This window comes from Populus euphratica, unplaced genomic scaffold (assembly GCF_000495115.2).
Source record: "Populus euphratica unplaced genomic scaffold, PopEup_1.0 scaffold413.1, whole genome shotgun sequence".
NCBI classification, from domain to species: Eukaryota; Viridiplantae; Streptophyta; class Magnoliopsida; order Malpighiales; family Salicaceae; genus Populus; species Populus euphratica.
Genome location: NW_011500055.1, coordinates 397,897 through 414,364, shown reverse-complemented (window position 1 = coordinate 414,364; position 16,468 = coordinate 397,897). Strand labels below are relative to the sequence as shown.

Genomic DNA, 16,468 nt, shown 5'->3' with positions numbered 1-16,468 from the left:
CAATCCCCCCCCCCCCCCCCTAGATGATTGGTTGTCATGTTAATCCACAAGGATCCGTACGTCTTGGGAGCGAAGTTCTAGCTAGCTATCTGTATCAATCAATCTTCTAATATATATTGTTTACTTGATGTATTTAATTAAGAGCATCTTTTTTCTGGAACTTACGTACCATTAAGAGTTAGCTCGTGATTATTACTGCAATTGCAGAGAACTTTAAGATAGACAAAGAAGAGAAGGCTAAATGGGTACACCTCCATTTTTTATGAAGAAAGTCTACGAAGCAGCCTCGGAAGGAGACTGGAATTCGATGAAAACAGCTTACAATGGACCACATGATAAGTACATGATGGCTCCAATAACGGTTTTAAAAGATACTGCATTTCACTTGGCAGTGTATAGCAGAAAGGATGAACCGCTTAAAAGTCTACTTAAAATTGTTGATGAAAAATCAATTCCCTGGAGTCCCTGTACATTAAAGAATGCGTATGGAAACACTGTTCTTCATGAAGCTGTTTTTACTGGAAATATGAAAGCTGTAAAGCTCTTACTCCAGTTTAAACCTACAGAAAAGCGTGAAAGTGATACTTCAAAGCAACTTGAGACTAAAAACGCGCTTGGGGAGACTCCATTGTATAGAGCTGCTTCATGTGGTAAGAAAGAAATAGTGGAGTATTTAGCTACACAAATGGGCCAAATCTCAGAGGATCACCGCAAGAGAGAAGATTCAAAGCCGATTCTTCATGCTGCCATCCAAGGACAACACTTTGGTTTTGTTCTTAATCTTATTATCTCTCAAATGAAACTCTTAAGACATCTATAGACACTCCCACTGCACACACATTCATCCCTAAACATCTAAGATTAGATACCACATAAATTTATAATTGATTAAAAACAAATCAAATGACATTATACTTTCAATGCAGAAACTGCTCTGACGTTGCTCGAACTGGATCGATCACTTGATATGACGGACGAACAGGGCAGGACCGGTCTTCATCTCCTTGCTGGGATGCCTCGTGCTTTCAAGAGTGGATGCGCAATGCCCAAATATTCCATTAAGAACCTGATATACTGTTGTATGTTTGATGCAACATTTTCTTTTTCATTCATTTATTTTATTTGATAAGCATTAATAAGCTAAACCCCGTTCGAGCATCTGCTCTCAAGGAAAGCTGTTTAACCGATTAATTAAACACGATTTTCGGGTTTTAATTGTTTTTCGGGAGCCATGTAAAATTGTATTGCTTTAAATCCTCCAAGGTTTGATTAGACTTAAGTTGAGAGTTTTTTCCAGGCCTTTCCGCATCAAATGGTGATGTTGACCAGAGCAAGAGTAAAAAAGGTACTGAAAATTGAAACTATTTTGCTATCTTGGACAGCCCTAAATCATCAAGTAATTCAACTATTATATTGATAATAATATTGCTCTGACCGATGCTGCCTGGGCATTGTGGTTTTAAACACAAGCAACCAGGGTTTAAAGCTTTAGAAACAATAACGATACTGCTCATGCAACAATATCCTCCTTAGTAAGTGTCAAAAGTAATTCGTGGAAGGACGAAATTTCCTGCTGTCAACAACAACAATGCTAAATAGATGTATTTTAGAAGCATGTTAGATGATATTTCAATAATTTCCTAACAATTATAGGATTGACTTGAGACTCAATCTAAGATCCTTCATATCTAGAGATAGCCTCCCTATTTAGAGATTAAATATGATTCTATTTCTTATTTAGGTATAGGTTTCAATTGTTTCATATTTTATCTCGGTATCAGAGCCCCCTCCTATGTCCTGGGTTTTTTCCAGCTTAAGCAAGCTTTCAGTGTTTTCTTTTTTATTTATTTCATCACATCGCTGTCACTCTTTGTTCTCCCAAATTTCATTTTTTTCTCAACAATTCCTAGACCGTTGGATTTCTCGTTATTTCCGACGAAGTTTCATTGTCATTGGATCTATCTCCATAAACATCTTCTGTAACATCGCCTACTCTTACGTGAGTGTGATTCACGCTCCTTTGTTATTTCTCCTAGTTTTCTAGTTCAACCAAATTATGTACAAACTGTATTGGGTCTTTTGGTTCGACCTTTCTTTACTTGGTTTGGTGTTGTTGCAGACTAGTTCCTAAGATTTCTGGGCGTGTTCGTTCCAGTTTTAGCATTGGTCTATGCATATTCGACCTCTTTAATATTGTTTCAGCGTTGGTTTTCTTTGAGGTCTTCTTGTTTATACATGCTCTCAACCTAAGCTTTGAAGTTCTATTTTATTAAATAGATTGTCTTTGATTTTTTGACTTAGATTTTCTGGGCTTGCCAGTTAATAAACCATTGTTTTCGTGGCTCATTCTATGCCATTTGTGATTCTTGTATCTCAATACCCATGGCCACAACCCTTATTTTCTTTCATAGCATGTTTTCTTTCAACACATTCGATTGGTGGTGCCACCTGCTACTCTTAAAGATGTTTTTCATTTCTGAATAATGAGCACGGTAACTCTTTACTTTTATTTTTCAATGAATTATACTTTACATTCAGGATCAACATAAAATTTCAATTAATTTTAATGAAAACATAAAAATATTCTACCATTTACCTCAACAACCCAGATAACGAAATCAGCCCATTAGAGTGCACGAACTTTAATTATTTACTTTCCCTGTCCACGACTTATTCTCCCCTTCTCACAAACACAAATAGCAAAATTTTTATGATTAAGTCATTGAAAGGTAGACATAATTGTATTAGGTCATTCACCATTAATTAATGCAACTAAACATGAGCGGCTAAAAACTACCACCTATAATAAATGGTGATCATAACATATGAGCTTAATGTTCTTTTAGATGATAAGTTTCGAATAAATTCGTATCCAATGCAGTTGTGGAGAGTTAAAACAAAAGCTAGGGAATTTGTAGAAGACAATTATTAGGAGTCTTACAAGACGCTGCCAAGATATTTTAGCTATTAAAAGAGTTTAATCATAGTTCTGATGTCCAAGACATGTTTAGTTATCAAAAGAGTTTAACCTAATTTTAATCATAGTTTTTTTAGCTCTAAAGCTTTTTTATGGTTTGACTCTAATTTTAATGTTGATGTGCATTCACCTAATGAGTTTCAAAGAATCTATATTTTCTTGAAAGCCATACTTGCAAATATAAAATTGACACAGGAGTAGAAATTTGGACACATCTCACCAAATTTGAACATTTGTATTATTTTCTCGTATACTCTATTCATGTTTGCAGAAAATTCATTATAGCTCTCTCTCTGTATATCATGATAGGATGGCAAATTGGAAAAATCATGATAGGATGGAAAATTGGAAAAATCCAGAAAAAAAAGAACAAGCATGAATCTGCACTGAAACTTGCCCGGTGGCTTATAGAAAAGAACAAGCATCATTGGTGGCAATCTATCAATGTAGTGGGTTCTAACATAGTTAATATCGAAACCCCTGGTCAAGGAGGAAGCAGACAACAAAGTGATGGACAAAAGGGTGGAAGAAACCCAGGGGAAGGAGTAGGAAAAGAAGGACAAGGAGGAGATCCAGGGGATGGAGGAGGAAAAGGAGTAGACCAAGGGGAAGGAGGAGGAAAACGAGGACACTCGTCGTTTATAGCAACTAGTAATGAAATGTTGTTTATAGCAACTAGTAATGAAATGGAAGAGATTGCTAAACAAGGAGTAGACCCAGGGAAGGGAGGAGGAAAAGGAGGACAAGGAGTAGACCCATGGAACGGAGCAGGAGCAGTACACCCGTTGTTTATAGCAACTAGTAATGGAATAGAAGAGATTGCTAAAGAAATACTTCAAAAATTTCCTCAATATGTTGAGCTTATTAATGAAACAGGACAGAACATAATGCATGTAGCTGTGATGCATCGACAGTGGGCGATTTACCGTTTTGTAGAGAAAAAGTTCAAACCAATTATGGTCAAGCTGAGTTGGAAGATCGATAATAATGGCTACACTTTGTTACACCACATTGCACACATGAAGCACTACCGCGGAGGAACCAAGCCCAGCCCCGTGCTCAAGCTACAAGAAGAAATACAATGGTTCAAGGTGAGTTAGCTACTCTTGTACTATCGTAACCCCATGTCATATTTTTATGAGATACATGTTGGAAGAAACTCTAGGTGTGGTAGAAGCTAATCCCTAAAGAGCAAAACTAAACAACAAGAAATATTTGAGAAAAATAATGTTTTTCATTAAGTGTTTTCTCAAAGTTACTCTTAAACTCTTCTGCATGCATCTATCACATTTTGATTATAAGCTTTTTCTTGAATATACTAAATTTTATAGTTATCACGGGTCAAACAAAGACATTGAAATGGGATATTTAGATTGGCTATGTAAAATAATCAAACACAAGCTCTCGTATCATTTATTGGAATAAATTTTATAAGCTTTTTTATATACATCTCTTAGTTCTGATTACAAGCTTATTTATATAGATACAATCCTAGGCAATAAAAAGTTTAAATTAACAAAAGGAAAATTTAAGTTGATAAGAAAATGTATTTTATCTACTCATCCCTTGATTTTTTTTTAACTGATCAATCAATTCATTTAATTAATTTAATTGCTCTAATTCAATCAGTTGACCAATTCCCAATTAGTTGACCTGTCCAACTAATTCTTTAGAAATTTAGTTTATTTTTAACTATATAATTCTTTATTCCTAGTTATGAGTAGTATTTATTAGTTAGGTAAAATTAAAGAATTTTTTTAATTAAGCTCAAGAACAAGAAAAAATTTAAGATATATTGATATGCTTTATTAAGTGTTGCTCTTTTTAATATCACTCTTTATATTATTGAATTATAATTTTGATTTCAATTTATAAGTTTAAAATTCTAGATAAATAAACAATTAAATTAATAAAAATAAAATCTAATCTGAAAAAAAAATAATAATTTTACCAACTTAACCAATCAATTATTTCTCAACCAATCAACTAATTCGCAACCAATACACAAAAACAAACTGAAATCTAAGTTCATTTTCAATGCCCATATTCGAATTTACTTCAAAATCAGTGAAACGCAGCTCTTTATGCCCTGCAATAAATAAGAGTGTACTTCAATGTACATTCTGTTGCTTTAATAAAAGAGAATACGTGTCCATGATAGGGAACCCATTTTCCTGTAATTAATGACACTGTACCGACACTAATGAATTTGTTTACATGTTATCTGTCCGTGCAGCGGGTGCAGAGGGTGGTTCCACCTTTTATGTTCGAGCAGCGGGTGAAGGGGGGTGACTTGTTGTCGACGAAGCCACCAGACTGCTTAGTACTTTGATGCAAAGCTGAAAAGACATCATCCCATAGAGGTTATTTTCCACCAGCTTCCTCTTGCTTTCAAGATTAATAAATATTATAAAAGATAAAAATACAAATTATAATTTCTTATCTTAAGCATTAAAAAAAAAATTCTTACCATGTTAGCTCAATATGATGCAAATGACACTGTTCCTCCAGAATGAGTGCTTATTTTGCCATCTGTTTTGGTTAATCGATTCCTCCTAGCAGATTCAGACCTCCTTTGAAATTCAGGGGTGGACCAAACATCTTTGATCATTTGATTCCAGTCATCATTATTTATCCAGGCAGGACCTTTATCAAGGCAATCTACAATATTTGTAGTGTTTTCTTTTGACATGGCTTTCTTGCGAGCTCGTGTTAATTGTTGATTCAAAGCTATCCTTGTCTTATCTTCCCAAATATTACGAACAATCGACTCATCTTCCTCAGGAAAAGAATATTTTTTCTACCAAATAATATATATACGAAGTAAAAAAAGTGCACAAAATTTCAAATTATATAAATAATTAACATATTGTGTTATCTTGTTCAAAATTTGCAAGATGATGTAATAACTATAGAAATTAAATGATATTAAAAAGTAAACATGAAATAAGTACAAATTATAACACAAATCAATCATAGCTAATTGATAATTTTCATAATCCTACATTAAAGTTATCAAAATTAAAAAGAATATTATGGCAATTAGTGTTGGTTCTTACCTTAAACTCTTTAAACAGTTCATCCCTGCACATTGAATCTACTTTTTCCCAAGAGTGCCATGCTCCCTTAAAATTGGACCTCAAAATATCTCCGATTGCACGCCCACACGATGCGTTATTGAACCTGAAAATATATAATAACAAACTTATATTAAACAAATAATTACACAATAAAAAGTAATTTTTTTCATACCTGAAAATATAACTTTAATAAGTTTGTTTTCAAAAGTTTGAACTTACTCTGTTGTTCCATACAAACAAAGCTCTTTTTTTCTTGTTATTGGATCTATTGGCGTGTCAAAACCCTTCCTTTTAACACTTTGATCATAATTGTGTGGAGAACATGTTGAACCATGATATGATGGAACACCATCTTGATCCTCATCACATACACCTCTCTCATTACTATCGTCTCCCTCGTCTTCATCTCTAACGTTCACATCATCATCATCACCATTAACTCTCTCATAACTCCTATACAAATTATGTCCTCCATAAACAAATTGGTTATCTCGAGGGAAACCTCCTTGAGTTTGAAGCAAATCTTGGAAACGAAAGCCCTCACAATATTGATATGCATCAACCCTCCTATAATCACGTTGAGGAGGATGTGTACTCCCCAAAGTAGGTATATAATACTCATTTGCATTCTGATACACAGGTTGATGAAATGTGGATCCTTTGTTATTATGCCTTGATGTAGTTTGAAATGATTTGGATGAAGTGGACCTGTCACTCCTTGATGTGGACCTGTCACTCCTAGAATCTAATATAGATCCTCGTCGAGGCATGCTAAAATTATCCATACATATATTAAAGATAATTCATTACATGTACTACAAAATATAATTAAATTGCGCTACTCATTATTATCATCACTCCTAACCATCACCACCATAACAATCATCCTCATCCTCATCATCTTCTTCTTCACCGTCACCGTCACCGTCACCATCACCATCACCATCATCATCACCATCACCATCATCGTCACCATCACCGTCACCATCATCATCTTCTTCTTCATCATCTTTGTTTCCCCAATTTATGTCAAGTTGAAGCAATTCATGTTGCCCGATTTCTTCATAATAAGATGATTCAACAAGTATATTTGGATCATCAAGTGTTTGAGTAGGAAGGACACAACATGGTTGAGAAATCTCATCTGATTGATCAACATCAAATGATGTTACATTGTTGGCATCTTTAATAAATTCACCCATGTCAACATTATAACGACTTCTAGCAATTGTCTTAATAACCGTCCACCATTCAGATGATTTATTACCAGGTGGATATGTATAGTAGACTTGTTGACATTGTTGTGCTAGCACAAAATCTTCATTTCCTTGTAGTCGAGATGTATGCTTGATTTCAACCAAACCATTCGAAGGATGCACTCTAATTCCTCGTCTTGTATCATACCAATTACACTTAAACATGAATAACTTGCACTTACTCCCTAAGTATTTTAGCCGAACAACTTCTTTAAGCATTCCATAATAATCACGTTCATTATCATCATAGCAACTTCCTTTCACACAAACTCCACTATTCATTGTCTTTTTAAAACGACCATAACGTTGAGTATGAAATTTAAAACCATTCACATAATACCCATTATAGCATTTCACTGAAGTTGAAGGGCCCATAGCAAGTCCAAAAAGCTGATTTTGAATTCCATTAGATTGGTATTCCACCTAGCATAATAGTTAACTCCATAAGAAATAATAATTTAAAAGAGATTAATAATATTTTTAAAGTAACTAATTGACATAAAATATAAATTAATTTTATTAAAATACTTACATTATTTTTTAACCAATTTGGAAAGATCACTTCGCATAATTTTTCAATTTCACCATCACTCGCATATGGTTGTTGTGACTTTAGCTCTTGACGGCATTGCCTAAAATTTAAAAAATGTTAAAGTTAATAATAAATTATTATAAATTTAGTAAAAAATAATATTTCATACTTACTCTAAATAAGGCTTCAGTTCTTGACAATTGAATATCACATAGTTGTGCGCAATTTGCATTTCAGCATGTGACAACTGCCTTCTATAAAATCTTTTGGATAATTTTTTTCCTGGATAGGAAAAAATAGAGAGACATCCATCTACACTTGTAAGGCCACCACCATCATTCCGTGGAACTCGATTCCAAATTGTTTGCACGTCATCACCAAAATAATGAGATGCAAAATTGGTAATTTCATCAATCAAGTACGCCTCACATATGGAACCCTCAACTTTAGCTTTATTGGTAACTTTCTTCTTCAAATAAAACATATACCTATATCATTTTTTTCAATTAGTTTATTAAAAAAAATGAATAAAATGAACATAGTATGAAGCATACCGTTCAAATGGATACATCCATCGATATTGAACTGGTCCACCAACTTTTGCCTCGTAAGGTAGATGTATCATCAAGTGTTCCATGGAGTCAAAGAAGGATGGAGGAAAAATCCTTTCAAGTTTGCAAATTATTTCAATTATATTCATCTGCATTAACTCCATGTGCTGGGCATTTAAATTTGTTGAACAAATATCTCGAAAAAATACGGATAGTTCAGTTAAAGCCTCCCACAATGGTCTAGGTAAGTAAGGTCGGAAAGCGGTTGGAAGAAGTCTTTGAATGAAGACATGACAATCATGGCTCTTCATCCCCGAAACCTTACATTGTGCCTCTTTCACACATCGTGAAATGCTTGAAGCATAACCATCAGGAAATGATAACTCCTTCATCCATGACAACACTTCTTGTTGTTGTTTCTTGTGTAGACAATAAGTGCTTTTAGGTTTGTAAACCCGACCACTCATATCTTGTTGCAAATGTAAATTTGGCTTATGACAATACAATTGAATATCCAACCTAGCCTTTAAATTGTCCTTGCTTCTATAAGGACAATCCATTACTGTATAAAAAATATTGTCAAAGACATTTTTCTCAATATGCATGACATCAAGATTATGACGAATCAAATTTATATGCCAATATGGAAGCTCCCAGAAAATACTCTTCTTCACCCAATTGTGTTTAACACCAAATCCCGGAATTTTAACATTATATGATGAACCTCCAATATGTCCCTCAGTATACTTGGACACTTCATTTAACATTTCCAAACCAGATGGACGAGGTATAGGAGGGAGCCTTTCAATTACTCCTTTCAAAAACTTATCTGATTGATGTCTATATGGGTGGTTCATGGGTAGGAATCGTCGATGACAATAAAAAAATGTAGTTTTCCGTCCATTTTTTAATCTAAAAGCCTTGCTATGCTCCATACAATAAGGACAAGAGAGATTTCCATGAGTACTCCACCCCGATAACATGCCATATGCTGGAAAGTCACTAATGGTCCACATCAAAGCTGCCCTTAATTGAAAATTTTCTTTTCTGTAGACATCATATGTTTCAACACCAACAGACCATAAATTCTTTAACTCATCAATCAAAGGTCTTAGAAAAACATCAAGCTTTTTACCCGGATTCTTTGGCCCAGGAATCAGCATTGTCAAAAACATGAATGGTCTAGTCATGCACTTCCACGGAGGCAAATTATAAACAGTCACAATTACTGGCCAACAAGAGTATGTATTTGAAGACATGTCAAATGGACAAAACCCATCAGTGCACAACCCTAATCGAATATTTCTCGGATCTGATGCAAAGCTGAAGTGAACACGATTAAACTCCTTCCACGCCTCCCCATCAGATGGGTGCACCATAACCCCATTATCTGACTTGTGATAATGATGCCATGTCATATCTTTGGCGTGATATGGAGACATGAACAGTCTTTGAAGCCTTGGTGTTAAGGGAAAGTATCGAAGTTGCTTCTCTGCCTTATTGGAACCTTTACTGGTTGGATTTCTAGGTTTGTATCGTGAACTTCCACAAAAATCACAATTTGTTTTCATTGCATCAGCCCCATAGTACAACATACAATAATTAGGACACACATCAAATTTCTCATACCCAAGTCCAAGTGGTCGCATAAATTTCTTGGCATCATAAAAATTTGATACCAAATTTTCATCATTAGGCATGCAACTTTTTGTAAAATCAATAAAATTGTTGAAGGCATTCTGAGTCAAATTAAATGTTGACTTCATATTAAGCAATTGTACACAAGCAGATAATTTGGATTGCTTGGTACACCCATCCCACAACGGCTCCTCCGCAGCTTTCAAAAGATTAAAAAATTTAGTTGCCTCCGGATTTGGAATTTCCCCTGCTACCATAGGACTAGACACGTTATCATTATAGAATGCATCACCAACCCCCATTGCATCTATAACTAGATTTCTATATGGATTCTCTAGACAAACATCATTCATAACATGACTCATTCCAATTGATGAAGGTCCAGCCAATATTGGTTCCGTAACATAAGGCTCCCCATGTACTGTCCAATTTTCATAACAAGGTATAAAACCTTTTGTCAATAGATGTTTACAAACATCATCTTCCTTTAAAAACTTTTGATTTTTGCACCTCACACAAGGACATCTAATTTTTCCCCCAGATATATTTTTATCAATTGAAAATGCAAAATTGATAAATCTTCTAACACCGGTAATGTATTCAGGACGAAGGCGACCATCCATAAGACGACGATACATCCATGATCGATCATCCATGTTAATCTAATTAACAGGACAACACCAATAAGTATTTTTAGAAATAAGCATACTTCTTTAACTACTACTATTTAAACAATCCTTTAAAATAAAATATGTACAACATGAATAAACTATAATTATTTGTCCAGTTCAAACATATATCAAGCTAAAAAATGTTAATGATGGGATATATGCACATGTGTTTGTTAAAACCTGGATAATTATTTTCCTTCTAGTCTTTGTTATTGAGTTTTTGTTAAATGCTTTAAATAAATCTTAATAATTTTCATTTATATTTATATAAGCCAATTATTGACAAAAGTACACTTTTAGATTATGTTTGATTAGTATTTTATACAGAATAAATGGATAAAGAAAAAAAATATTTAGTTGAAAAAATATTAAATAAATTTATCTTTACAGTAGTTTTGGATTTAATTTTTTTTTATTGATCCTTCTAACTTTTGTTACAACCTCAAATGAGTTTTTTATTTTTTTTTTAGCCTTTTATTTTTATTAGATCCATCAAAAAATTTTATTTTTATTCAAATCTTTTTTTGGTAAACTAAGAAATGGTAAATGAAATCATAATCATATATTCAGATCTTTTTATTTTTATTCCAACATTTGTATCTTTGTCTCTTTAATTATATACAATGTATCTATGTTTTATATCATAGTGAAATAATAATTAAATATCAATTATTTTTTTGATACTTGTCTTCTCATAACAAATATTTTTTTTCATTTAAGATCCAACCTGATAAATTTCATTTAATTTAATAACAAGGAACTAACTTATAGTTTTCAAAAAAATTAATTATAATTTACTGTAATTATTATCTCTTAAAACCTATAACTTAATATGAATTTTTATGGGCAGGACATAATTTTTCTACAAAACCAAGCCTTTGCATAAAAGGAAATTCTAATGACATGCTTTTAGTTCAAAGAGCAAAACAACAAGGTATAAAAAGCATAGCACAACGAAAGCTGGATGCATTAAATGATATTCCATGTAAATGACATGTAGTATAACAGCACAAGACCTCAAAAGAACAAAGCATTAAGGAGACCATAGTAAATAGTAATAAGAACGCAACACACCGTTTTCGTGCAAAGAAGAACCCAAAGGATGATTAATTATTGAGGAAGATAACTTGCTGCCACGCTTAAAAACCTAATTCATCATATTGAACAAAGTCATGTCAGGACCCAGAAATTAAAAAAAAAGCCAAATAACAAAGCAAACATTAGGTACTATAACAGTTGTGAGCTTTAGTCATCTCAACAAAGGAAGAGATGATGTGTTGCTAAAATGTTCCCGAAATAATTCATGTACCTTATTGAGAATACTTCTCTTTTAAGATTAACCTTATTAAGCATACTCAAGAATAAACACAAGGTTATACTGATTTGGATTTGTCCTTTATAAACTATGTCTTTATGGATAATTAAATATTGAAAGCATACTGCTTTATGGTACTACAGGGATCAAATTAGCTTTAGTTGATTTTCAGTTTCAACTAACCTTTAGTTGATTGAAATGATTAAGCATGTTTCATGCTCTCCACACACACATATACATACATTTATGTCTACTAGCAGTCAAAATAAATCACTTGAGAACTTTATTATTCAGGAAAAGGAAAAGGGCTTTGATAAATAAAGCAATGGAACTAGAATCAAGTTCCTAAAGCAAGTATTAATTTCATAAATATCTGACATCAATGAAATCCAAGAATTGACATACATATTTGATATTACAAGGTTTTTTTTGGCTATCTTTCAGTTATGAAAAGTGGAATATATCTATGTTATCATATACAATTATCTTTTAAGATAGTATTTTAGAATATACTTTGCTGAGAGCAATTTTTTTCTCCTGTTCCAAGCATAACCACCATAAACATTAAGCCGCCCAACTACTAAGAACTTGGAAACCCGAGACAATGTATACAGAGAATAGAGAGAGTTCCAATTGAAATATCTCCAAGCAATTGCTACTGTTATGGCATGTTCAACTAGTATGTGGTGCTGACATTCCACTGTCATTATCCAGGACAAGCCATCTACACGATTACCCCACAAATAAAGAGAGCATGTTTAGCTTGCTTAAAAATAATGAATGAAGATACAAAAATAAAACAACAATCTTATTAACAAAACACAATATCAACAACCAAGTTTCTTTTTATATATATAAGTATATGAATGCATTTAAATCACCTAGGTGTTGGCGCACAGGAGGACAAAAAGACTTGCAGACATCAAAGAACACCCATCAAAGAACACCCAGCATCAAAAAACTAATTGTTAAAAATTAAATTGGGGGTTTTGCTAAATTTTCAATTAAACAGGCATAATTTCCATAAATCACTCTCTTCCAGACACAAGAATTGCCAGCATTGGTCAATTTGCATAAAATCATTCAATTTATGAACCGTAACCCTAAAAATTAATTTGGGGGTTTTCATAAATTTTCAATTAAACATGCATAATTAGATTATAAATCATGGTAAAAACATTTTATAAACCTTATATTATTGAATTAATAGCCTAAAACTATTATTCAAAGTATCAGGAAAAACAATTGTTACCTGTACGTTCTTCAGTTACAGATGAGAGAGATGGATCAACACGAAAAGATAACACCTGAGATTAGAAAATTTAGGTTAGAACTGTTTAGTGTAACTTCAATTGCAACAAAAAAAATAAAAACCCTAAATTAGTTACCTGAGCTATTGAAGAAAAAAGTGCAAAACCTAACCCGTTTACAGAGAAAGGGTAAATCAGGATGTTCGATACTGATGATGATGGGTCTGGTGCGATGTTACCATGGGTCTCTGTTTTTCTTGCTTTATATAGAAATATTGAAACTGGTAAGATCGATGAAGGAGAAGAAGATGAAGAAAAGAAATTACAGATGCTGAAGATGAATGCGAAAATGATGAACAGTTTCGGATAAAGGAATATGAAATCGATGAAGAGAGGGTGATTTTTCAACAGTTAGGGATTGATATTGTTATTAGGGATGACGGATGCACTGGAAGAGTGAAAGTGATGTAATTTTCAGCTGTAAATGATTTTGTTGGTGTCTGTATTTCAGTGTGGGGGGAAAGAGCGAAAATAAACGGTTTAGATTTTATGCAATCAACGGTCAACATAATTTCAGCTTTATATTAATATTTAAATTTTATTTTTTTAATTAGCAACGGAAAATCCGTTGCTAAATTCAATGTAAATTTTGCAACGGATTGTCCGTTACTAAAATCCATTGCTAATATTTAAAAAATAATATATATATAATCCGTTGCAAATCTGTTACTGAATTTAGCAACGGAATTATCCGTTGCTAAATTCAGATGCTAATAGCCCCTGTTTTTTGTAGTGACAGGTCATTCCCTGATTGTCCTTCATTTCATGAAGTGATGGATCCAGTTTCAGCAACGTCAGAGCAGTGTCTGCATTAGAAAGTATAATGTCATTTTACTTTCTTTTTTTTCCTAATAAATTGTAGATTTAAGTTGTACCTAAAGTGTTTGGTGATGAATGTGTGTGCTAGATGTCTTAAGAATCTCGTTTGAGAGAGAATAAAAGGATTAAGAACAGAACCAAAGTGTTGTCCTTGGATGGCAGCATGAAGAATCGGCTTTGAATCTTCTCTCTTGCTGTGATCCTCTGATAGCTTTCCCTCTGAGATTTGGCCAGTTTGTCGAGCTAAATACTTCACTATTTCATTCTTACCACATGCAGCAGCTCTATACAATGGAGTCTCCCCAAGCGCGTTTTTAGTCTGAAGTTGCATTGAAAGATCATATTCACCGTGGAGTAAGTGCTCTACTGCTTCCATATTTCCAGCAAAAACTGCTTCATGAAGAACTGTATTTCCATACGCGTTCTTTTTTGTATAGGGATCCCCGAGCACTGGAGTTTTTTTGGCAATATCGAGTAGAGTTTGAAGCGGCTTAATCTTGTTGCTATACACTGCCAGGTGCAATGGAGTATCTTCCGAAACCGTTACTGGAGACATCACGTACATATCACTGCTGCCACTGCAAGCACATATCATCCTATCCCAGTCTTCTTCCAAGGCTGCTAGGTAGACATCCTTCGCTACAGTTATATATGTCCCCATTTGGCCTTCTCTCTTCATTTTTCGTCTACCTTAAAGTTATCTGCAATTGCATTCATTATTAATTAGGAGCGAGCTCGTAATGCTACGTGCGTTCTTGTTTCCAGCATACTCTTCATTGAAAACATTAAGTAAACAAAAAACAAATAATTTGGAAGACTGTTAAGGGTGGAGGGCTTGGCGGATTAACATCTATAAATTGAGTGCTAAGCAATTTACTGAGGATGTTTCAAAATTTATTGACAATCAATTAATCCATTCGTTAAGTACTCTGTCGAACTCCTCACCAAGTGCCAATATCTAACTCGACCTCTAATCTTAAAAAGAAAAATCGATGCCAAATTAATACAAGGAAATTCTTAAAAAGAACTTATCAATTTCTAAAAAAGTTGGGCTAATCCCTTCTTCTTGTTTTTTTTTTTAATAATATAGACATTAACAAAACAACTAAAAGACAGGGGAAGGTTGAATAGTGAAACGACTGACTCTTTTTTTCTCTCATTTTCAAACTTTTTTTTCTTTCAATTGTTCCCTTTTATAATCTAATTAAATGAATTAAGCTTGAAATCATAGTAAAAAAAATTATATGTAAAGATAGAGGACTAGCATATAAAATATGAAAAAAAAATTGTTAATCACATGCTAATGATGCTTTTTGTACTGATCAAAAAGTTTATTTTTTTTATTTTTCAATCTCATGACTTGAGAGAAAAAAAATTAGTTTAAGAATAGTAAAGAGAGAGAAAATAGTTATAATACCAACTCAACCAATCATGAAAAGTTTTAACTTTAGTGTTAATTAATTTCAATTCTATTCCATTATAGTGAATACAAAAAAGTTAAAAAGAGTTTATTTTCTTTTCACTTATTAATTTTATTAAAATAATATTTTTACCCTTCGAATTAAGAAAAATTAAGCCATGTATCCCGGGGTATTTTTTTTCTTTTCACATATGTTTTTTTATATATATAATTTCACAAGCATGGAGGGCAATTTGATTTTTTCACTTGATAAATTAATATTTAAATCTAAAAGTTGATAGTGCATGCAATATAGGTGCCTGCCCCTTTTATGGACATGTGCAATGCTCGATGACCATACTTACCTTTCTATTATGTTGTTGGAAGCATCATTACATCCTTTTTCTTTTGATGCGATGCAAGGAAAGAAGTGAAGCATGCAGGAAAAAAAGCAACCATGTATATAATTCTATATTGATCATCGTAGTTACAAGCACAGCTACAAATGAAAGGGAAAACCTTGACACCGAGCATTATAACACGCGGCTTTACTAGAGCAAATCTTCACTCTGAGAATGCATTGACGAAGGGATTTAAACAAGTTAGGAGCAAGTATATATTCTTACCTAGCTCAGCCTATCCTTCACAATGTCGAATCGTCAGGTTCGCTTCTTTGCGCCTCTGGCTTTCCTCTCCTCATTAATCTTCTAGTCCCACAGACTTTTGAATCCTGATAAATTCTGCGACGTTACAGCTTTAGAAAAGGATAGATCACTTTATAACCTGGTCCCCTTCTGCTCACACCTCCCCCGGAAAAAAAAAAAAAAAGGCCTCAAGACAAAAAAACAAATAAAAAAGAGTAGTAGAGTTGACTGGGATCGTGCAATCTTTTATTTAGCTCAGGGAATAGGTTTGGCTAA

General features: G+C 33.4%; 2 protein-coding genes across 2 annotated transcripts in view; one reads left to right on the top strand and one right to left on the bottom strand.

Annotated features, from left to right (window-relative positions):
• LOC105107850 (uncharacterized) overlaps positions 1-4,268 on the top strand; it is a 4,923-nt gene extending 655 nt beyond the window's left edge. The window contains exons 2-6 of the mRNA XM_011001918.1: positions 208-767; positions 927-1,079; positions 1,298-1,345; positions 3,314-3,566; positions 3,756-4,268. Of these exons, the coding sequence (XP_011000220.1) occupies positions 242-767; positions 927-1,079; positions 1,298-1,345; positions 3,314-3,566; positions 3,756-4,077 (1,302 nt within the window). The 5' untranslated portion in view covers positions 208-241 and the 3' untranslated portion in view covers positions 4,078-4,268. The remainder of the gene's footprint in view (positions 1-207; positions 768-926; positions 1,080-1,297; positions 1,346-3,313; positions 3,567-3,755) is intronic.
• Positions 1-14,853, bottom strand: part of LOC105107859 (uncharacterized) — a 56,126-nt gene extending 41,273 nt beyond the window's left edge. Inside the window, exons 1-2 of the mRNA XM_011001926.1 lie at positions 14,288-14,853; positions 14,129-14,136 (exon numbers count right to left, since the gene is read on the bottom strand). Coding sequence (XP_011000228.1) covers positions 14,129-14,136; positions 14,288-14,828 — 549 coding nt within the window. The 5' untranslated portion in view covers positions 14,829-14,853. The remainder of the gene's footprint in view (positions 1-14,128; positions 14,137-14,287) is intronic.
• Between the last annotated feature and the right edge of the window lie 1,615 nt (positions 14,854-16,468).